This window comes from Nyctibius grandis, chromosome 2 (genome assembly GCF_013368605.1).
Source record: "Nyctibius grandis isolate bNycGra1 chromosome 2, bNycGra1.pri, whole genome shotgun sequence".
Classification (NCBI taxonomy): domain Eukaryota; kingdom Metazoa; phylum Chordata; class Aves; order Nyctibiiformes; family Nyctibiidae; genus Nyctibius; species Nyctibius grandis.
The window spans coordinates 104,605,196-104,628,994 of record NC_090659.1 but is presented as its reverse complement, the minus strand read 5'-3'; the positions used below and the strand labels follow the sequence as shown (position 1 = coordinate 104,628,994).

The 23,799-nt window shown below is 44.0% G+C and overlaps 2 protein-coding genes across 5 annotated transcripts in view; one reads left to right on the top strand and one right to left on the bottom strand.

The window, feature by feature from the left end:
- Positions 1–1,969: 1,969 nt before the first annotated feature.
- RNF6 (ring finger protein 6) lies at positions 1,970–10,745 on the bottom strand. 3 transcript variants are annotated; one of them, XM_068395426.1, is made up of 4 exons: positions 10,651–10,745; positions 6,684–6,896; positions 6,026–6,133; positions 1,970–4,837 (listed from the first exon to the last, which is right to left on the bottom strand). In XM_068395426.1, exons 2-4 carry the CDS (start codon positions 6,874–6,876, stop codon positions 3,102–3,104), a joined length of 2,037 nt encoding a protein of 678 aa, XP_068251527.1. In that variant the 5' UTR covers positions 6,877–6,896; positions 10,651–10,745; the 3' UTR covers positions 1,970–3,101. The 3 variants fall into 3 exon arrangements, with proteins under 3 accessions (XP_068251527.1, XP_068251528.1, XP_068251526.1); XM_068395427.1 differs by lacking the exon at positions 10,651–10,745 and adding an exon at positions 10,396–10,478; XM_068395425.1 differs by lacking the exon at positions 10,651–10,745 and adding an exon at positions 8,280–10,087.
- A 7,015-nt stretch (positions 10,746–17,760) lies between these two features.
- CDK8 (cyclin dependent kinase 8) overlaps positions 17,761–23,799 on the top strand; it is a 93,023-nt gene continuing 86,984 nt past the window's right edge. For both annotated transcript variants that reach the window (XM_068422886.1, XM_068422877.1), the window contains exon 1: positions 17,761–17,908. In XM_068422886.1, the coding sequence (XP_068278987.1) occupies positions 17,781–17,908 (128 nt within the window). In that variant the 5' untranslated portion in view covers positions 17,761–17,780. The remainder of the gene's footprint in view (positions 17,909–23,799) is intronic.

Below are 23,799 nucleotides of genomic sequence, written 5' to 3'. Positions count from 1 at the left end.
AAGATTTTAAGTTAAACTTGACCTTGAAAGAAGCAACCAGCGAGGCAACGGCAAGCCAAAGGCAGGTTTCTACAAATGTGGCATGAGCCAGGCAGCTTTCAAATATAAAGGAAACCCATAAGGAGACAAGGAAGTAGCAGAAGGCACCCATGTATTTAGATTTGTATTTACTGGCTGGATGAGTGGGCCCAAAGAGTTGTGGTGAATGGAGTTAAATCCAGTTGGCAGCCGGTCGCAAGTGGTGTTCCCCAGGGCTCAGTATTGGGGCCAGTTCTGTTTAAATGATCTGGATGAAGGGATCGAGTGCACCCTCAGTAAGTTCACAGACAACACCAAGTTGGGCAGGAGTGTTGATCTGCTTGAGGGTAGGAAGGCTCTGCAGAGGAATCTGGAGAGGTTGGGTTGATGGGCCAAGGCCAACTGTATGAAGTTCAACAAGGCCAAGTGTCAGGTCCTGCACTTGGGGCACAACAACCCCATGCAATGCTACAGGCTTGGGGAAGAGCAGCTGGAAAGCTGCCTGGCACAAAAGGACCTGGGAGTGTTGATCAATGGCCAGCTGAATATGAGCCAGCAGTGTGCCCAGGTGGCCAAGAAGGCCAACAGCATCCTGGCTTGTATCAGAAATAGTGTGACCAGCAGGACTAGGGAATTGATCGTCCCTCTGTACTCAGCCCTGCTGAGGCCACACCTCAAATACTGTGTTCAGTTTTGGGCCCCTCACTCCAGGAAAGATATTGAGGTGCTGGAGAGAGTCCAAAGAAGGGCAAAGAAGCTGGTGAAGGGTCTAGAGCACAAGTCTTATGAGGAGCAGCTGAGAGAACTGGGGTGGTTTAGCCTGGAGAAAAGGAGGCTCAGAGGAGACCTTATCGCTCTCTACAACTACCTGAAAGGAGGTTGTAGTGAGGTGGGTGTTGGTCTCTTCTCCCAGGTAACAAGTGACAAGATAAGAGGAAACTGCCTCAAGTTGCACCAGGGGAGGTTTAGATTGGATATCAGGAAAAATTTCTTGACTGAAAGGGTTATCAAACATTGGAACAGGCTGCCCAGGTAAGTGGCGGTGTCACCATCCCTGAAGGTATTTAAAAGGCAAGTAGATGTGGTGCTTAGGGACATGGCTTAGTGGTGGACTTGGTAGTGTTAGGTTAATGGTTGGACTCGATGATTTTAAAGGTCCTTTCCAACCAAAACAATTCTATGGTTCTATGATTCTAGATACTGTCAACATCAGGAGCTAAAAGAAGTAACAGAAAAAAATAATGTAAAACATTAAGCTAGTTCTGATAAGCGTGTTTAAATTTCCTCACTCTTTAACATGGCGAAGGCGGCACTCAAGAAAGTTGTCAACAATGTTTGCAGTAATTAGTAGTCCAAATCACATGAGAACAGATCTTACTCATATCCTTAAACTCATCTACATCTTCTAAGATATTTTCTTAGAGTTACTTTTAGGAATAAAAAGAAGCACTTCTGTGGAACTTCCGACACAAGTTTTTCACTTGCAAAACTGTAGCAGACATCCAATAGCTGAACACAGGATTTTATAGTTTCCCTTCAAGGGTGCCATGAGCAGATGTTTTAACTGAAGCACCTGGCACAGAGGTACATTTGTCAAGGCCATCTGTAGGCACAGAAGGTCAGTAGGACTTCTTCACTTTAAGTATTCTTTCTACCACTGAGAATATACACACAAGAGTACTGCACAACTCTGCCTTTCTCTAAGGACTGAGATGCACATTACTCAGAAGATGAGCTTTCTAACGTTCATCTTACTTCCAGAAGCCCTAACAGTGCTTTGCCTTGCATTTTTATCTACCTAACAGCTAACACACGCTGTAGAAACACAAGTACACAGCTGGGGAAAACCGGGGAAAGAATAAAGCGAAAACTGAGACTGAACATGAAGAATGATAAATCTTCTTACCAATCTACAGGATATGGCTCAACAATAATTCACACAAAGCCTCAATCATTTAGTTTGCAACTTTATTTCTTTATAAGTTATTGGTATAAAGTTTAATATCTAATTATACAGTAACCTGGGAACTTTAAGGGAAGCTTACTTTGTCCTTTTTAGTGTCTTTTGCCATTTGGTCCTCAGACATGTTTTGAGAGGACTAATATTATATGTGTACCTTAAATTTCTGTACAAAACCACTTCAAGCCTTTGTTTTGTTTTTCTGAGTAGGATGCACAAATCATGCATATTGTAGACAATATAATGGTCAAGGAAGTATTTCCCTCTTTAAACTAAGGCGGTTAAAAACCCATGAATATCAGTTGAGTAATTTGGAAGAGTAAAAAGGCTTCCTCAGTGCTCATGTGTTCTTTGAGCAAGTATCATGTTCAGTAAGACACGTCCTCTTAGAATTATTATTGATTTGATTGCTGTCTGCATTGAAAAGACAGCGATTGTCAAAAACAGCATTTAATTATGTACATTTTATAATGTCACTAACCCATCCACTTTTGAATATGAACTCATCAGCGTTAAGCATTGTGTAAAACCACATGCAAAAATTGCCATAAAATTTTAAAAATAGAACCAAATTGGCAAGTTTTTGGAAAGGATATTTCAATGTTAAAAAAAATATACTGCCTATTAAAATGAGCACTTCAAGTAACTTAAATATCTTTAGCAAACATGTCCAGCAAGAGACTTTCTGTAAAAGAAATTGTTCTTAGAACAAAAAGCTAATGAATGGCTATTTAGACACTAATTTTTCAACACAGTGCTGGGTCTGTGTGAAACAATTTGTAATCTAAATAAAGTGAGTCCATTACACTGTTAAAAAAACATACGTTAAGCAGGACTGATTAACTATTGCATTTTTGTATTTACAAAAGTGCTTAGCATAACAAAATTACCTAAAAAAATATAAACTTTACCGATATCATTTGGTTCTATGTGTACTCCTAGATCTGCACTTGGAGAAAAATAGTATTTACATTGCTAGATTTAGACAAGTTTCCTATTATTTTTAAAGAAATTCAACAAAACTCCCCACACAAATGGACCCTGTGTAAGTCAACTCATTCCATCTGGCTCATCATAAACAGAGCAGAAGCAAATCCTTGAGTACTGAGCAGTGTAAGTAATCCTAGTCATTGTCTGAGGCATTAGAGCCCAACACAGGCTGCCGACAAATTGGGCAAGTGGAGTTTTCAGAAAGCCAGCGATCAATACAATGAATATGGAACTCATGCATACAAGGTAACTGCCTTAGCTTATTCCCTGTTACATATTCATTAATGCAAACACTACACGTTTTACTTATTTCATTTTCAGTGTGAATATCCCCATAGTTCCGGGTAGAAAGATTGTCAATCTGCTCTTTGGTTAAACCTCTTAAACGATCATCATCATAATCTTCATTCAGTAGGAAGAAGTGGGCAAGTCGAAGTATGGGCAGTGTTCCATTTTCCACTAGGTTGTTAGCATCTTGAGACTGGCTGTTATCTTGGTTTTCATTATTGCGACCATAGCGTTGAATATCATCACTGCGTCCATTTGCTTCCCTGCTGCCTTCTACTGCGTGCCCATTTGTAGATGAAACTTCACTTGGATCACTCCTATTGTTTGCTGAACTTGAGTTATTCTGCTCTGACTGTACATCCGGTGAGTGATGACTACCTCTTTGCCCTTCTGAGTTAGATTCAGTTTCCATTAAAGAACTCAGTTCTCCAAAGCCTGTCATAATTTGTCTAAGGATTGATCGAAGAGCCACTGATGAAGGTTCACCAAGTCCGGTTTCTGAAATCCGACGAAGAGGTATCCGTATAGTGCTAACGTAGGTTCGAATACCCGCACGTTCTGATCGTGATATCGTACGCCGAAATCCCCCACTGTCACTTTCAAAGGTAACTGTGTTTTCTGCCATTCCTACTCTAGAACGAGTTCGACTGGCAATACTGTCCCGATCTCTGTTTTCTCCAGGACGAATTCTTCTCACCTGAAGATCTAATGTAATTGTTGGATGCCTTCTAACAGCAGCTACTGGCCTACTAGTTTCCTCCTCTTCCACAGTTATTCCCAAGGATGGGTCTACACTAGAAAGCTGAAGAGTCTGAGTGTTACCTCTTGCTTGTTCTTCAGCAGCCTGTGGAGAGGGCTGAGCTGTTTGTCTTCTACTTCTGGTGACTTGCTGTGCATTTCTATCCTGCCTCTGCCCATGTTCCTCCGAGTGAGCAGTATCGCCTTGCCTTTGCAGTGGAGAGCGGCTTCGGCTACTTAAAGTAGACCTCAGCCGCAGAATTTCTAGTCTTTGGTTTGTACTCATCCGAACACTAGTTCTAGCTCTACCTCTTGTGACTCTTGTGGAAGTACCTCTTTCTGTCATTTCTCTTTGTTCGCGAGGAGCTGCAGAATTATTACGTGCAGTATTTGTTTGGGAAAGGCCTGTCAACTCCCTTGTTCTACTCCTGAGCCTCCCTGAGACTGGATGAGAGGCTGCTTCAGAGCTTTGTGCCACGGAACTTCTTACAGACCTGGTCCTTGCAGTGTTTGAAGGCTCCCTGTTTGCCTCTCTTGCAGTCCTGCTCCTCGTTCGTGGGGTTACTGGACTGACAGCTCTTTGATGTCTTCTTTCTAAATACATTCTGCTACTATCTATACCCACATACTCCTCACCAGCAGTTTCAAAACTGTTATGCTCATGGTTTATGTTGATTTCAAGACTAAATCGGAACTCCCCGCTGTTTGGATTTGTTCGACTCACGGCTCTCCAGGTTTGGTTCCCACTCTGTCCACTGCGAGTGGCATTTCCTGTGCGACGAAATGTGTTCAGCCATTCAAGCAAAGAGTCCCCATTTGAGTTTTCTCCAAGAACATCAGAATCTGAGAGAAACAAAGAATTGCAAACATTCATACAACTGCATGCTCAGCATACTATGATGCACTCCAAATCCTCTATGCCTGCTGGGCCCTGACTTCAGAAATGTTACAGTAGCAGGACAGCTACCTTGCTATGCTAATGTAATTTTGCTGAAAATATGCTGTATGCAAAAATGTCAGCAAAACTCATCAGTTCAACCTAGAATTTTCATCTCACCAACAGATAAACAGAGAAATTAGTATGCCCAGATGGCCTCTTCTGAGAAAGTGTTCCAATTTAGGCAGTCCAAAGTTAGTGGTATTTGTCCAATACCTGTCCCTCGCTTAAGCTATCAATTTGAGGGTATCCCAGTCAACTGATTTTGGTAAATAAGGAAAAGTATGACAGATTTTGTCTTCTTTTGGAAAACATTTTAAAAAATTGTTTTCTATAAGCGGTGGAATAAATGATAAATGGTTTCAACAGATGTGCTCCTTTTGTGCAAATATACTCTTTTCCTACAACAACATCTGCAGCTCCATTCCCAAATCTCCTCCAACCAGAAGCTCAAGAACAGATACAATTGTCATGGTTAGTGCTAACTACGTGTATAAAGAAAGCCAATGGTCACGATCACAGTGAAGCTTTGCCCTTGAAGGGATCAGATTAAGCTCTCCTTACTCCATCATCTCCTACTTTAATGAAACCTGCAAGAACTCTGGGATCTTTGTATGATTAAGCCAATATTGCTGGGGAAGGGAAGACAGACAGTGCACATAATACAAGCCTCCCTCCATTAAAACAAGGGAAATTAACAAAAACAATGAAACAGTGGAGAGGTCAACTATTTCCCAATTAACTTCTGTTCCAACTTCTCTAATACACAATAAAATTTTTATTTTGTATTCTAAAGAATTAGAAGAATGAAAGTTATTTTTGTGCTATTAAGTTTACTAGTAAAGTGAAACAGGAAAGAGGAGAAAGTAATTTGTGGCTGACATAAATCAGTTTTCATGAAGTATTTCAAGTTTGTTTTCATACCATTAGAAAATCTCACTTTTAAAATAATCTACAGAGGCACAATGAAAAAACAAGACTTGAAATGGCTGGTACTGAAATTCATCATCATTTCTCTTAAATATATGTACAGAACAATATTTATGCATTACATACTATGTGTATCTATAAATATATGAATGAAGAATGTTTACCTCCAACAGTTCTACCTTCACCTTCTCTGTTATCCAGATCAGTCTGTGATGCCAGACGCTCCTTAGCCCCCTCCAAGCGTTGCTGCAACTCTTCTGCTGTTATTTCCCCTGAAATAATTTACGTTTTGATAATGATGTTAGATAAGACTATTACTGGCTCAACACAGCCATGCAGAAATAACAATATTTTCTATCTTGAAGGAAAATCTTCAGAAATAAGGTAAAATTAATGAAATCAAAACCAAAACAGCACTAGTATTAGATTGTAACGCAGGTACACAGATAACAGAGGAAGTAGGTAGTGGGGTAGAAGACAAAAAGATGCTGAATGCTTGTCAAGAGCATGCCAACTTCCAGTAACAACTCAGAGGCCCCCAAAATTGCCACATACCAACAGATAGACTTTAGTGTACAGGACATTAATTATTTGGGTTTGGATATTACCCATACATGGAGATGCTGCATTTGAAAGAGTTGTGTTTTTATTCCAGCTTTAGTATCTATTTAAGTTTTTATTTTTTACTGAATATTGTAAATTTTGAAGGGAAATGGAGGGTTTTTTCCTTTCTACAAAGCCACAGATGTCAGGCTACTTCAGTCATACAACCACATGCGGTGCCTGACAGCACCTTTTCTATTGAAGGTATTCATGTCTTACCAGGAGTGCCAAGTAGGTTGCGGTCTCTCATTAACCTGTAGTCATCTTCATTGAGTTCATTAATGAACTGGTAATAGGCCTCCTCCCTACTGAGGCGCTCCAGCTGTCGTTGTCTCTCATCTTCACCATGACTATGCTCTCGTGAAGATGCCTGCTCATTGCCATTTCCTGCACGGTGCCGAGAGCGATCCATAATGATAATGCCAGGCTATCCTGAACAAAACCAGAAAGTTAGACTGCACAGTAATTACAGTAAGAATTTACCTAATTTACAGTACAAAGTTCCCATCATTTTCAATGAAATTAGTTCATTAATAGCTAAAGATGATTAAGGTGAACTAAGCTCCATGTTATTTGCCAAGTCAACAGTGTAGTTTATTATGCAAGTATTTTGCTTCTAGCTTGCTGAAATATAGCTAGAAGTCCTCTCTGCTCACTGAAAGGACACACTAGTTGGTATAGCAACTTTAAAATAAAAAAAGCAATGACAGGGTTTTTTTTTTTTAGCTAAATAAAGATATTGTAGAAAGTCAAAGGAATAACATAAAATCTATTTCCCTTCTCCCCAGTAAAATACAAGAGCAGCATGGAGTATTTTAAAAGCTAAAATGTCACCAAAAACATTGTTCTCTAATTACTGGACTGTAATTACACAGTGTAGACTTCTGACAACCACAGCGACTGCTTTAGAGAAGACCACCTTCCACTTGAAACATTTACTGTTAAGCAGGTAACACTACATTAGTATCTCCATCGGTACTACCCCTCACATAGCACAAAGCCTACAGAGACATTTTTGGCAGAACTGACTCTTTTGACATTCTGAGGTAACCTGCATATTTTCCTTGCACTCTCTAATCCAAGAATTAGCTAGCAAAGGGATACCCATCTCCAGAAAATTAGTGTAAAAGAGAAAGAGCTATACTTTACCCCCAGTTCTTCATCACTTTCCAAATATTGAACCAGTGGGACTATTAGAAGTCATGAATAACCTTCCAGTGGCAGAAAAAGGCATCACCTCTGTTGATTTCTGTGCCATTACCACCTCTCTTTGGTTAGGACTCAGTCCTGGGCCGGCCAATTGGCTCTCAGACCACTCCCCAACTTTTCTATTTTCTAAAGAAAACCTGTTCTTCAACACTCAATTTGAAAGAAGAGAAAGCAAAGTATCATCCTTTCAATGGGGTTTCCTGATTAGCAAAAGCCATCTGTAACACCTGCTGAGGCAGACACCTGAGAGAAGAGATCACTTCTCTAAAAGAGGACATCACCAGGCCAAAAGAGGAACCGTACAGCACCATTCTGCTTGCACATGGAGAGGAAGTTATTGGGTAAATACTTCTGTTTTTTTTTTTTTGTCAATTCACAAACATATCAAAGTCACTTGAAGTACAGAAAACAGAACAGCATTTGCAGCACACTTCTCATCAGTAATTAGTCTTCACAGGAAAGGTGACGAGACAACAGACAGACCAAACCAGCTAACTATTAGACATACATTCAATAAAGAGCAAACCTTTACCAATGCTGCCAACAGATAAAAAGTATCACAAAATGTATTTGCCATCAGCAGAAGCAGGCATACACTTAATATACCTTTCTTATGTTCTTTGTGGGATCCATTCTGGTGCATCCTTGGTCTCCTCATTTTCTACCCCATACGCTACTTCCTCCCCCTGACAGGTAACCACACTTCTAAACAGCCCTTCCCAATCTTCTCACTCATCTGCCTCCTGTGCCTAATATTGCATTTCAATGTATTTAATACGTCCTTCCCAGCTCTTTAACTTACTTAACTCAAAAGAAATAAAATCTGAGTATCTCCCCTTCAAGACATTTTCTATTCCCATAGTATTTGTAGGGGTTTTAAATTTACTATCACCCTCTTGGCTCAGCCTCACAAGCTGTAGGTAACTGCTGGCTTCCATTTCCCACAAGGGCTATGTTCAAATCAGGTCACTTCTCATATCACATGTCTAAACACAGATTTCTCAACCAGCTCTTTATCTTACTACCCTCCTTCCCTCAAAGCAGATGCAATTCCTCCCCCACCCCCCAACACACAGTTAGCACTATTATTACCCTGATGACACCTATCACTTGACTATTATCATGAAAATGCCCAATCCATACTGCACTGAATATTAAAGTGCCTCTGTCCCAAATGACTTACAACTTGAGAAAAGTAAAGCAGGGAGGGGAAAGAGGACAGATAAAATTAATTTAGTTTCACATAAGGTTGTTATTTAGATGAAAGCCTTAAAACAACTAATGCGTTACTTTTTGCCCAACAATGACCACAGTAAGTTAACTGACTTTCTGGATATATCACCATATTGCTGCACAGAAAAAATGACATATAAATTCTTAAGATGAAAAGTCCATCACATGTAGTCCCCCGCAATGTAAATTTGTAAATTTAAACTGTTGTTCAAAAGAGAGAATCTTTACTTTTCATTTCTCATCCACAGAAAACCTAGAAATCTCTTCTTCAGGTTTTGTGGGTGGTAGAAAAAAATAACTGTTTTGTTGACAACTGTATGGTAGGATGATTAGTCAGTCTTTAAATGACTCACTTAGTAATAAGTGTGAAGTGTTCGGTTGTCCCATCTGTTTAACATAACTGCATGGATGACAACCACTATCCATATTCATCAAACTCCATCAAAACTAAGTACTTAGGTACTTAAAATGGTTCAGAGTAGTGAAAGTTGAAGGGTATTAACTGCATCAAAAAGAAGTACTTTGGCACATAAAATATTTCAAAGTATTGAAAAGTTGAAGGGTACTAACTACTAAGATGTAAAAAACTGAAATCGAAATACAGTTATGACTCAGAATTACTCTTCCTTTGCAAAGAAACAGGTGCCACATGCCAACAGTTTATCTACATTTTCTAGAATTTTCAACTAAGACTAACTCCTTTAGTTCTTAATTCATAGTTGCTGCGGCCCATTCTCGAAGATTTACATTCATTTTTATCTAAGCGATATATACCTTATGCTTTTAGGTTTTGGCCTCTTTCCATGAATTACTATCCCCAATCCAATTAGGTATTAATTTTCTGAAAGAGTACCACCTGACTGCAAGCAAGACGACTATGGAGTTTAGATGAGGAAGCCTCCCCGAGCGACAGGGCTATTTAGCATTTCTGTCACATTGCAGCCTCGGGGAGAGATGATCTCACCGAATTTTGAAAAAAAAAAAAAAAAAAAAAAAGAAAAACCAAACCCAGAAAACCCCACAGCGCCTGGGGAAGGAGGGGAGGGGGAAAGAGAGCAGACAAAGGAAGAATCAGAAGGTAGTTAAGAAACAGGCCGCAGGACACCCAAAGCCACCCAAGCCCAGGGCCTGGGGCCGCCCGCCTTCCCGCAGCCCCCAGGCCGGCCGCAGGGCCTGCGGATCCCAGCCCCGCCCCGGCCTCACGCTCTCCGGCCGTTCCCCAAGGCAGGCGCGGGCCGGCTCTGCGCCCACGGGGCAGCGGAGCCGCGCGGCCCCGGCGGGCGCAGGGAGCCCCCGGCCCGGCCGCCCCAGACCGCGCCTGCTGCCAAAGGCCTGGGGAGGGGGGGGGAAGGGAAATGAGGGGAGTGACTGACACGGCTCCCGTCCAATCACCTGGCCAGCTCACAGCCACCGACCAATCACAACAGGGCAGCCCATGTCCTCCCGCTTCTCTCCTCCCCAGACTCCCCGGTCAGGCCCCGCCACTAACCGCCGCCGGTCGGGTCGACTCCCTCCAGCGCTGCCCGCACCCCCGTGTCCCCTGCCCGCCGGGGAGCGGCATCACCCGCTGTGCCAAACCGGGGAGGCGTCCATGCCGCCGCCTGCCCCGGGGGAGTCTGCCGGGAGGCCGTCCCTGCCTGCTGTCCGCGGCGCCGACGGGGGCGGCCCGGCTCAGCCCCACTCCGCGCCCCCCTTCCCTCCCGGCGGCAGGAGCAAACACCGCCTACACCGGAACGTAACCGACCCCTGGGTGTGCGAGCGGCGCGCTCCAGCCCCTATTGCGGTCCGGGCGGCGGTCGGTAACCGCCAGCGCAGGTTCCGAGCGCGCGAGGGCGGCCCCGCCGGCCGGCCCCGCCCCTCCAGCACATGCGCGCAGCTGCGGCGCGGGCGGCCGGGGGGCGGTGCGCGTGCCGCGGGGTTAACGGCCGCGCGGCGCGCGCAGGCCCCCGGCTGTGCGTAGAGGGGGGTGCACCCGCCGCTCATGGGCTGGGGCAGTCGCCCGCTCCCCCCGTCCCTGTCAGCCGGGCCGCGGGCCGCTGCCCCCTCACGGCACATGCTGGCTCCCGCTCAGCACCCCCTCGGCCAGGCCGGAGCCACGGGCGGCCTTGCGCCGGGACCCGCGGGTTGCGGCCCAGGTCTGTGCAGCGGCTGTGGGTTAGCGAGCGCAAACGCCGTGAGGGAAACGGGAAGCGCCAGCCTTCCCCCGACCCGTCCTCGTCTCCCGCCCCTCCTCAGGCTGATCCTGCCCGGCGGAGCCCGCTGTCCTCGGCCGGTCCTGCCGCTGTCCCCGGCAGCCCGCGAGGTCCCCGCTCGGTGCTGCGCGGGCTCTACCTGTGTGTGTTCTCACTAAAGCTTTGGATTTTTTTGTTTCGCCTGACGTTGCCATTCTCCACAGTCCTTCCCTTTGAATACTTAAAGGAAGTCGTTTCGGGGGTGGCATTTCATTAGCAAACTCATTGCTGGTCGGACCTGGCGTGGTTATCCCGCCCTGCTGGGTGCGAGCCTCCCCTGTAGAGGTACATAAACTTGCACAAAGAGGATTTCACAATACGGCGCTTCTCAGCCTCAACATCCTACCTCATAATATCAATGACCATTATTATGTTTTACCAAATCAGAAAAGACTGCAGCTTCAGTTACTCGTTTGGTTGTTTATAATAAATTACATGAGGAATAAGATTACAAACACATTTTCCCCCTGCTCTCTCCTTCTTAGGCCTGCATTTTTAAATGGGACGCTTCTCCCATTTTCCATGACTCTCTGTCTCTCTTTCCTTCCTATTTACTTTTCCTTCTGCAGGAATCTCCCTTCACCTTCTCCATTTTCAAAAATAAACGATTAATCGCTCAGTGCCATCACAGAAACCGTTGTGTTTCAAGCTGTGATTTTGGTCATTTCGATTTGCAGAGCCTTGGAAGCCTTCCACACAAGATGCGATCCCTTTTACAAATTTCACGTATGCTAATTGCTGATATGCTGATAGCATACACAAACTTTCTTTTCTGAGTTGCTTCTGCAGATTGTTTCAACACATGGCGGAAACTGGCAGACTGACACAGGAGCGTGTTTCACATCTTACATAAACTTTTTGGGTCACCAAAATGAGAGGATTTCACAAGAAGGATGCTTTAACTATGTCAAAGCACCTCGTCCTTAGAGTATCCGAACTGCTCATACTTGTATTCAAACTTGCTTGCAGAAATAAAGTTTGGGTATTTTTTGTGCAGCTGGTCTCGATGCAAAGGCAAACCCTCACTGATGAGTGAGGTGATTGATAGGAAGGGCTCAGGGCTGGTGTCCAGAAAGATACCTCCACTGCCCACTTCAACTATGCACGCCAGGATTTCTTCATTCTGGCGGAGAAAAAGAGTTTACACAAGTGTTACACTTAGGTTTCATGTCAGTTTACACTCCTTTTGTGCCAGTACGTGGTTTCCACTAGACAAATTGATGGCTGTGGCACGTTCTTAGCAGTGAGGCGAGACCAGGGACTACTCCTTCCTGCTCACTGTACTCAAAAACTGGAACCCTTGTTGTAATTCATGTTCCTCACCACAGTATGAATAATTAGTATTGTATGATGAGTTCCTTTGCCTGGAGCAATTAAAATGTGTCCTTCCTACAGATCAATTTTACTTTCACAATAAAAATCAGAGTATATAAAGTGGTGCCTGAATCCCTTGAAAGGTCAGTTTCTTCCCACAATTATTTTTTGTCCTATTTTTGAAATCTTTCCCTTTCGTAGTCTGTTTCTAGTAATCATTATGCCACAGTCAAACACAACACCTTCTTTGGTATCAAGCCTACATATGGGCTGCTCACCCAGAAGACGGTTGAAATACGTTTTAGGTAGATAAATGAACCTGTACTTCCTTACTCAAAGCTTATGCTGAATTAATTTATTTTCCACTGACCTGTCCTCCAATGCAGAATTTTATGTTCATGTCCTGTTCATACTGATGTTCCATAACAGTACACTGTAACTAAGTACAGTCTTTGTTCATTTTATGCTGTCATGTTAATACAAAATAACAATAGTAGATCTTTCCTGGACTATTACATTTGCACTGTAGCAATGCTTTCCACAGTAACATGCTGTCTTTGGAACTATAATAAAAATAGCCTATGGAGGGCAGCAAACCTCAGGCAATTACTAAGTTTTGTAATAACAGAAAATTTATACTCTCGTTTTAATTTGATTGTTCAGTCGTTTAAGTTCTTTAGAAAGTATCTTCTATTCTATTCTATTCTATTCCTTGATGCTATATAAGTAAGGCAGAACTTCATCATCAGTTTTTGTAAACTGGATCTTGGTACGTGCAGATGACACCAAAGTGGTGACATCAAGTTGATGTGCTCAAGGGGAACTTGGACAGGCAGGAGGAAGGGGCCGTCAGGAGCTTCACAAATGCAAAGCCCTCCATCTAGGAGTGACCAGCCCTCTGGGACAATACTGCATGGGGGCTTACGAACTGTCTCTGCTGGGAAGGCTGGGGTGTTCTGTTGGGCAGGAGCTGAACAGGAGCCAAGAGTGCAGCCCGGCAGCCGTGAAGGCTAATGGCATCCTGGGCTGTGTAAAGAGGAACACAGACAATGGATTATTGGGAAGTGATTGGGAAGTGATTATTTCCCTTGATGTGTCTCTCATTTGCCTGCATGGGTAATATGATGTTTGCGGGTCTCCAGCAGAACAATACTGATACGGAAAATTATTGATAAACTGAAATGAGTTCAGCCAAGACCACCAAGAGGGTCACAGTTATTTGCGTGTGATCATGAGAGGCTGTGGGCACCAGGGCTCCTTCATCTGGGAGAAGGGGCGGTCTGCCAGTACCGACAAGGAGGTTACTGAGAAGACAGAGCCAGGATTTCTGCCAAAGTAGGACAAGAGACAGCAATCATGAATTTGAAAGAAGGGAGGTTCAGAGTAGACAGAAGGACAAAAAATTTTCACCCTAAGTAGGACAAGAGACAGCAATCATGAATTTGAAAGAAGGGAGGTTCAGAGTAGACAGAAGGACAAAAAATTTTCACCCTGAGGACAGGTCGAGAGAGGCTGTGGAGTCTCCCACCACAGAGGTTTTCAAGACCCAAGTGGACAATGCCTCAGGCAACCTGAATTTAATAGTAGCCCTGCTTTGAGCAGGATATTAAACTGGATAACCTCCAGAGATCCCTTCCAACCTGAATATTTCTGTGATTCTGTTTATTGAAATAATATAAAATAATATTCAATATCAGGGTTTAGTTCCCCTCAGGTAGGACTCTCTTCAGTAACAAAAGTAACCAGGAGTTCATAGGCTGAATATCCAGGGTCTGTGGAGACTCTTGAGAACTGATTCTCTGGCTTCTTCGGGAGCATAAAGCAGTCAGGAGGAGAGTTACTGTAGGTAGTGCTTTAAGTAAACTGCATTCTTAAACGCTGCCAGTATTGAGCTCACTCACTCATCTGCACATTAATAACTGCAACGTTTCTGGAAAAGACTCAAACTATGCAAGTATGGTAGCTTGTTTTTCTTTACACACAAAAGAAACAAACTCCATGTTATTCTCTTGCCTTCAGCTTTCCCTGGTCTAAGCAAAAGTGGAAGATCTGTATCGCTTAGCAGGACTGGCCCCTTTTCACTCAATAACGAGCTGGGAACACCTTAGTCATACTGCTAAAGAATGTCCCTTTGGGGATATGGAAAACTTTTAGCAGGTCGTTACTCTTACATGAAAAATTCTCTGAAAAGCAAAAGTATGTTCAAATTTAGCAAATCAGTAAATGGAGCAAGCAGATATTCTTGGGGATGTGATTGAGAGTTGTAGGTTATCCACTTACAAAATACAAAGATGAGAAAGCCAAACCATTAAAGATATACTTTTCTGTATTTTTTTCTCTGTTTATGAAGACTGCAAAACACAGAGCAAGTAGCTTGTTGTACATTCCCCAGCTGTATGCTTTGCTTCACAAACTCTGATTCTTGCGCTGACGCTGTGGCCATTAATACGCAAACATGCACGCAACAAAACCGACTTCGCTGTCGGTACTGCTGCTCTGGCTCCGGTACAGAACCCGCTTTATCCGGTGCTGTACCTCAAAAGGCAGCATCTGCTTATTACCACAACCATCCAGTTCCCAGACAATCCCAGGCTTTCACCTGAAACACAATTCCCTACACTCAGAGACATTTAATGATGTGAACCTTCAGTGTTAGAGGAAAAAAGAGAACGAGGGAGGATCCAAAGAGCCAAATTCAGCAGGACATGTTAAGCATATATTTTCAAATTGATTTTTGAGACAGCGTGAAAGGAGGGAATACAAAACAAGCAGGAAGAGATAAGAAATCCTATCAATTGAAAGGGCCACTGTGGGGACCTGAGAGTCAAGAATAGCAAGATCATGGCCTGGTTGTGTCTTTCTTTTTAAGAATGGACCCCAAAATTAAAGTTTTTCTTGAAATTATATTATACTGTGACAGATTTTTAAAATAAAGCACAAAAAATATGTAGCTTTCCATGAAACAAAATTAAAAGTTGACCTTGAAATGTCACTTCTCATTATTAAAAGAATCAAGGTGCTTTCTGTTTGAAAGCTCTTAGGGGGACCATCTTGGGGGACTTGGGAACCATCCACCTGAATTGGTAAAATTGAGTGTTGTCCGCAATACCTCATCTGAAGTGTAAACAGAGGGAAGAAGCAACAAATTTACATCTACGCTTGATCTGGAAGGCATATAATCCAAATGTTATGAACAACTAATGAAAGCAACATTTGCAGAAAGGCAGACTTCTAAGCATTCTTACAAAAGGACCAAAATCTGAAAGAGAAGAAAAGTTATTTCTATTGTGGTTTTGACTGCTCAGAGTGTATTTGTCGAAGTACGGAATGCTTTCCAAGGGTTTATGTAAACATGTAAAACGTAGCACAGGTCCTCAGAAAGCTAGTCTGGATTCTGTATTCTTGTTTTTATTCATGCCCTCTTTTCTTTCAAAGCTGACATTGTTCTTCCTCCACACCCTACAGTGTTTTAGGTCAGGACAGACTACACTCACTCAGTAATTACCATGCAATAATTGGATCTGTGTGAATGAGTCTGGATATTTATTGCCTCCATGAAAGAGTGATTAACAAATGAAAGAAGAGTACAAAGCTACAGAAAAGTGGGTATTTCTGCTTCTGACAGGACTGAGGGTTGTCGACAGGCAGGAGGTGCTGACTGTGGTGGCTTTGGCCATGCAAGCTTGGTCCCTGGTGTCCCTGGAAGTCCCCAAAGCCTGAAGGCAGGGTCGTGCTGCTCTGCTCTGGGCTGAGTGGCATAAATTTTATGATGTGGATGGCATCTTCCAGACTGTTTGATCTTTACGGGTTGAGGGGCTGCCCTGAGCTGTTTCTGGTTGACTGTTATAGTGAGTCTCTAGGCAATATCCTTGTGTAATTTAGTTGGGTTGCTGGGCAAATAACTTTTTGCTGCTTCTACCAATTGCACGTATTTTTACCGACGCCTAATATACATTAGCTCTCACATTGTATGACATTTTGTCTTTAAGTTATGGATTTGAGTGTCTGCTTTCTTACCCACATTGTGTTCTTGAGATGAAATGTGAAGCGTATGCGCACAATTACTAAAAATGCCAAAAGCTGGGCTGTAATTAGAAAGATTGCTATAGCTGTAGTTTAGTTACAAGCTCTCTATTCTATAAAATGACCATCTGGCTTAGTGTTGGGTTGGTAACTATGGCTCTGTCAGCCAAGGAGAGGAACTGGAAAGTGCCCGGTTACTGGTCACATGCAAGGGCCTTGCTAAACGTAATGCTTTTGCATTAAATACCAGGTGCTGTGATCCTGATTTGTCTCTGCAGCCACGCGGAGAAGGTTAGTCTGCACTGTAGCTATCTGTCTGCGTCCATGCCCGAAGTCATGAAATTGTCTTAATTACAACGATGTTAACAGGCAGTCTGGCAGGTAGAGCAGGTGAGGACCAGCTGTGTCAGCCCTCACCAGTTTGGAGTAAGCTGGGGACCCTAATATTCACCATAACCAGCCCTTGTAACGATGACAGCCGCTGCTTGCGGTGACTGCCGACCCGCAGGCCCCGTGCCCCAGCTCCAGCTGCCCAGCTGGTGCAGCTGACCCCGGCCAGCCCACAGCTGGCGCCCTGTGCTGCACCTGGTGCCGGCAGCCCAGTGAAGGGAGCCTGGTCGTGGGGCAGGGAATAACCACACGTACGACGTCTGCCAGTCCCGCTACCCCAGGCCGGGCCCTGCAGCCGCAGCCGCCCCGGGCCTGCTGCTCTCCCTGGCCGGGCCGCGGCCTGCCTCCGCCTTGCCCAGGGACTGCAGCTCCCGGCAGGCACCGCGCCACGCCGCCGGCTGAACACTACAGCTCCCCGCATGCCTCGCGGCGCGCCCCACGCCTTTCTCCCGTCCGTCCTACACCTCCCAGCGTGCCGCGGCACCCGCAAGGCATGCCGGGACGGGCGGGGCTCTGGCGGAGGTCGCAGCCCGCCACCGCTTTCCACGTGGTGCGCTGCCCGCCGCGCCCGGGGCCGGGGAGGTGCCCGCGGTTTGCGACGTTTCTTTGCGGCAGTGCGGCCAGGCGGGGCCGCCGTATTCCGCCCCGGGAGACCGGCTGTGGTGCCGCTAGCTGGCGGGGCGGGGAGGGAGCAGCCGGAGGACGGGGCTCGAGAGGGGAGGGAGCAGCCCCGCTGCCGCCGCCGCCCGCTCCTGGATGGTCCGCGGGGCGGCTTGGGGGCCTCCTCCTCCTCCTCCTCCTCCTGCTGCTGCTGCTGCCGCCGCCCGGTCGCGGCGGGGCGGGGTGCGGCGGGGTGCGCGGCTGTCGGGGGCGGCTCGGCTCGGCTCGTCGCGGCTCGGGGCGGCGGGCGCTGAAGATGGACTATGACTTCAAGGTGAAGCTGACCGGGGAGCGCGAGCGGGTGGAGGACCTCTTCGAGTACGAGGGCTGCAAGGTGGGCAGGGGCACCTACGGGCACGTCTACAAAGCCAAGCGGAAGGACGGGTGAGTGAGGAGCGGGGCTCCCCCAGCCCCGCCGTGCGCCCCCGGCCCCTCCGCGCCCTCCTCCCCCCGGCCCCTCCTGGCCCGCCGCCCTGCCCGGTGCCCACCGCCTCCTGCCCCCCGGGCCGGGGGGTCCCTCCCGGCCCCTCGCGTTAATGCTGTCTGTTCTCCGGCCCTGCCTCATCTCTCCCGGTGCCGCGGCTTCTGCTACCGCTCGGTTAAAGCCTGCGTTTTGCTGTCCGGCCGGTGCGTGGTTCCCCGTAGGTCGCTCTGAGGGTTCCCATTCCCTCAGCGTCGTGCTGGGGTCCCGCTTCGGTGCGGGGAGGTGCGGAGGGAAAACTGCGTAGTTGAGGAAAACAACGGATTTTCATTGTGAACAAATGAGTGGCCCCTTACGATGTTCAGCCTGACCATCAGCTTTGTGGGATTTGGTACTTTTTTTTTATAATGCTTTTTTGTCTGATTTGTTACTTGTAGTCACCATTTTGGGTATTCTTGCTGGCTGCTGCAGGAGCCAGAGTCTGCTGATCCTTTTGGGGCTTTAGAATGCCTTAAAAGAGCTTTAGCTGTGACCAGTTCTCGGTACAGACCTGAGTAAACGAATTTCTTCGCATAAATGTTTTAAAGAAAGATCTAGCAAACTGTCATTTAGGTTTCCCTTGTCCGTGACATGGCATCACTTGCTGCACAGCAGAACAATAGCAAATAGGGAGCAGAAGAAGCAGGAGAGGCACAGGTTGTTCTCGTAACAGGTCCCAAATATTAAATTACACCTGTCCTTTCTGTTACAGTCTAGTCACAGTGGTGCTCTGTATGCTGTCATTCAAATAGCATGTATTTAAAAGTCTGGGTATTATCTTTACATTTGATAAATAAAAAAACTTTCGAAGCAGGCTGTGGTCAGTCATGGCTGTCATACAGTCCGGTTCTGTTTACATAAGTTTAATTTTAGAAATGCTTTAGCCATTACCTGCAGAACGGTTGTAATGGGACCGGCTGCACCTCGTCTATGTCTTAAACATGCGGATATTAAATGCAGCACAGTTACTTCAGCATGAGTTTTGTCTGCTGGTATGAGTCTGCTGACTACTTCTGTACTCAAATTTTACATTTGGATACTTCAGGCTGTCCGTAGGAGAAATTCTTATCTTGCCTGAATTCTCTTTTTTTTTCTGGGAGGGGAAGGGGAATAAACTGTTGTGAGAGTGATAAGCTCAAGTCTTCATACATGCAGGTATTTACTTGCTGGTACAGTTAGCCCTGGTTTCAGCACCGATAAGGAGACCTATAATATAAAAAATAGACTCCATTTCTAATGTTCCTGTCAGACTCTTCTTTGCAGCTGTTCAGCATGTTGGACTGCAGCAGCGTGTAGGGAATTCAGCATGTGATACTGGTGAAGCATATATTCAAACATATATTTCAGTCTGCTTGATGTTGTTTAGGAGAGTGTGTTCAGAGTTGCTGGTGGTAGCATCATTTTGAGAAATTTCAGAAAAATGGAATCATGTGCTTTAAAAATGGATAGTTACTCAAAGGTGGCTTTGAAGTAGAATTTCCTCTCAGTTCGTGAATGTGTATGATTCTAAATCCTCTCTCTTCTTGGTGAGGGGAGAAGTCAAAGTATGATATTTGATGAGAGTTTGCAAAAAAAAAAAAGGGTGAACAATGTATATTGTCTTCTTTTTTTTTGCCTTATTGTTCATTTAGTGCCTCTTTTCCCTTCTCTTTCCCTAGTACTCCTCATTTGCTTTCCAGATTTGTGAAAACTTTCTCTTTTAAATATGCTGTGTAATTGCCCTTGGACAATCACTAAAATGCTTAAAATAGAAACACCTGTAGATGCATTTGTAGCTTATAGTATACTTGTATGTGAACTTAAATTATATGGATGAAATTAGGATTGAAGTTAAAGGTTCTATTTACATCCCTTTATCCAAAGGAATCAATTAAATTGGAAAAGCAAATGTGTAATAACATTTCTTTTTCTTGAAGCTATGGTAATGTATGGGTCGATGTGATGTCTTGCAGTGGGGAGTGTATGAAAGAGTTCAATGTTTGTATATTATTATATGTAAATATTGAAAAAAATATTCTTACATTGTTTCAGTATTCCCCAAATGGTACATGCTGACAGATGAATAACCTGCTTTTTGAATTGTTTGTGGTATTTATACAGCTCAAAATTTCTTTACATGTGAAGTTGGTTGCTATCTTTTAGTTAATTTTCATAATTTTTCCCTTAAACATATAAAGTTAAAGCAAACTTTGTTACATGATCCTAATTCTTATTTTAAGTAGCACAAATATTTTAAGGATTTTTAGAGTACTTAGAAGGATGGGCTGCAGGATTGCAAATGTTTTGTTAAAAATATTGGGGCAGCTTTTTCTTAAATGACATCATCTGCATGCAGATGTCTAATGAATAGAGGAAACAGAAAAGAACTGAACTTTAATAATTCAGTTTGTGCAAAGTATTTTCATAAGCCCTTGGTGATAAAAATCCATTTTAAGAGTGGTAGGAGCTAGTGTCTTATTAGTATGACTGCAATCTTCACTTTTTTTTTTTTGATTGCTCTTACAGCTGCCTCTGAGGTGCAGTATGGCAATTCAAAACTAGATAGCAGCTGTGTGTCCTAATTGTAGAAGTTAATTGTGTGTCATTAAAACTACAAGGGAACATTTTGGGGGACAGTCATATAGGAATCTTGATGGAGTGAAAATCCTTCTAGTGAATGCAAGAGACGTTCTGTCGTATGTGCTTTAGTGACCCGCTGAACGTGTGACCTGAATTTTATGCCCTGCCCCAACAAAAAAGGTGGTCCAGCCCTGTGGGGTGCCCTGTGCCACAAGGTGAGGTGCAGGGTCTCGACTGGTCCCTATTAGAGCATCACCAGGTAATCAGGCACAGCTCCAGGGAGGTTTCTTACATATTTGCTGCCAAACTTGATCCAGCTGAACATCAAATCAGCTGAGTAGCAATGTCAGGCCTTAAAGCTGAGCTCTGCCTGGTGCATTGCCTGCAGCAAAATTGCATTCTCTTCTCAAGTTTTTATTTTAATCCCTCTTATTTTTAAGTTTGCGGTCTCTGTGGTTAAAAAGAATCTTCCTGGCTTTTTATTGAATGCTGCTGTCTTTTTATCATCAGTGCAGTACCTGCAGTGGGCTCTAAAACCTGCTTAGAACAAACTCTGTGTGAATTAACGGGGTTTATTTTTATGGCAGAAAGGTGTACAAGAAGGCGATGGGCTGTAATGGCGGATACTGGGAAGGGAACACAGGCATGGCATGTTGACCATCAGTCTTCAGATAAATAAACTGTTGCTTGTCTCTAGTGGTAGTACGATAGGTTTTTTTTTTTCTAGGAAGTGTCATTTTTTTTGTGCATAAAAGCTGTTTTGCATGCTATTTGGGTGCTCCCTCAGGAAAGTTGCTCAGCCCAGGTATTAAACCTACCTATTTGACTTATGCCTGACTTGGAAAATATGCCAGAAGTTCTTAGTTTGTTGGGCTAATGTACAGATTTGACTTCTTTTAATTTTTATTTTTTAATTGACCAGATCAGACTCCTTCAAAGCTCGTTAGGAACTGAGTGCCAGGTATGGGCAGGCTGAGGTGGAAGGGCACAGCGGGGACTGCTTGTGCAAGCCTGGACGCTGGAGCTGCCCAGCGGGGCTGTCTGTGCTGGCAGCACGTGCTGGTCGTGTGCTAGTGCCGAAGTGGTACCCAGTTTGTGGGATTGATGTTGCACTGCTTTCTTTTGTTCACTCTCCTCTCCTCTCCTCTCCCTTCTGTTTTTATGATACAGCTACAGTAGGAAATCTGAGAGAGAAGCCTATTCTGTGGAGCAAGGCTGCCTTACTGCTGTTTCAGTGGCAATTTGGAGTGTTTCCAAATATTCGTTTTTCCTGTTTATCAGATGTGCTTTGGATGAGAATGAGAAACTATTGAATGTCACTGTTAGGCAGTATCTAACTTTTGTATCATTTTTTTCTCTTGTAATTAAGTTGAAGATCACAAACTCTAGTAACATCCCCCTCGTGCTTTATTGGAAGCTTTTCTTAATCTCTCGGAAGGAGACTTAGGTAGTGAGATTCGGTTGGTGGGGAACCGGCAGTAAGCAAGCTGTAATCTCCTCATGGCTCTCAGGAACTGCAAGAGGTGATGTGGGTCCCAAACACAAGTGCAGCTGGAGATAATTTTTTAATTTTATTTCAGCTCTTATAGTTCTGTGTAGGAAGTATTGCTGTAGGTGGAGGGACAGATTCTCTGGTTTGGACATACTGACACATTGTAATTGAAACGATGAACATACATTTATGTTGCACACTTCAAACAATCAAATCTGTATCCACTTTTTTCCTAGAGTGTCTGTATGTGTTGCATAAGAAACAGAACAGTGGAAAAATAGTGCATGTCCAGTAAACTACTGGTTTGCTTAATCTCTGATGTGGTATGTCATAGTTTCTGCTTACTCGTTAAAAGGATGTTGCAAGGATGATGATGATTCTCTCAAAAACTTTTGTATGAAGAGAAACTGAAGAGATTGGGAGTATTTCCCTTGGGAAAAAAGAGAGGGCAGAACATGTTGAAGTTAGATAAAATAACAAATGGTTTGAGTAATGTAAAAGATGCTGGTGCTATTCTTGTTTCACAGTATTTGAAGAGGGGGAAATGGATTTTTTGTGAACAATAAAGAAATACTTTAATGAAATGTAAATAAACTGCATAACCTGTTGTCAAAGGAAAAAGATAAGTCAAGAGCTTAGTGTCCATTCTGTGGCGTTATCAAGAACAGTCACTTCTAAGTGTTGTAACAAGTTGAATGCTCTTCTGCTCTAGAAGTTAGGCTGCTCTGTTAGGGATCTGATGAAGCTCTGTAGTGCAAGCAGAAGGGCCCACCTTTGTTTACTTTAGGAATTTGGGTTTCTTTTTATTTAAACACTTGGCCCTTCATAAGGTTGATACGAGATTAGTTCCAGTTTTTCTGCGTTTTTGGGTATGTATTGATTGAGTTACTTCAGAACATAGATAACTTATTTTGGCAATGTTTATATCAAACCGATTTTTAGCGAGAGGTACATTGAGTTTGGGAGTGCCACAAACAGATGAGTCCAGTGAGAAATTTTACTTGGCAAGAAGTGAAACAACAGATCTGGACTTAAAACTTCTTGATTCATTCTGTACCGAGCCTTTGCAGGAGTTACCATGAAGTTCATGCTGTTAGTTTTCACTGTAAACTTCCAAACAACTCTTGTTATCTCTCAGTTTAATAGACATGAGGTTTTTTTTTTCCCCAGCTGAATGTTCATCTGTGTTGATTTTAACTCTTTTGAACCGAAGCAGTTGGTGTAGATCACGGGCAGGTGGTGAGAGCTGCGGAGTTGGCACGCAAGCCTTTGGCTTGTGACTCCTGTGAACAATAGCGTGGAATTTCTAAATGCCACAGACTTTATTTATGTATGTAATGTGGTATTATCTTGTTAAAATATATGCCCTGAGTCTCTTTTGGATCTATTACCATAGTAGTTAAAGTTCCTAATTAAACTATATCTATATAATGAGGTATGCATGATGTATTGCGTGAAGTCTTGTGCTCTTTAATTTTTCTGGTAAACCACTCGCATAACTGTCTTCCCATCTGCTTCCTTCCCTTCTCACACGGGTAGGTGGCTCCAAGCCTTATAGGTTTTTAAGGTCATGCATTCGAGTGAGTCCTTCTGTGGCCCTTGCACTTCGTTTGGTGTGATATTTTGTTATCTTGTCACATATGTGTTGATTTATTTTCATAGCCATCAGCAAAGGTGGAGCTGGCATAGCCAGGAGTTAGCGTGTCATTCCTACCTGAAGCCTTTGACAAGTGCAGAGAGGAGGGTGTGAGAATAGTGCTGCCA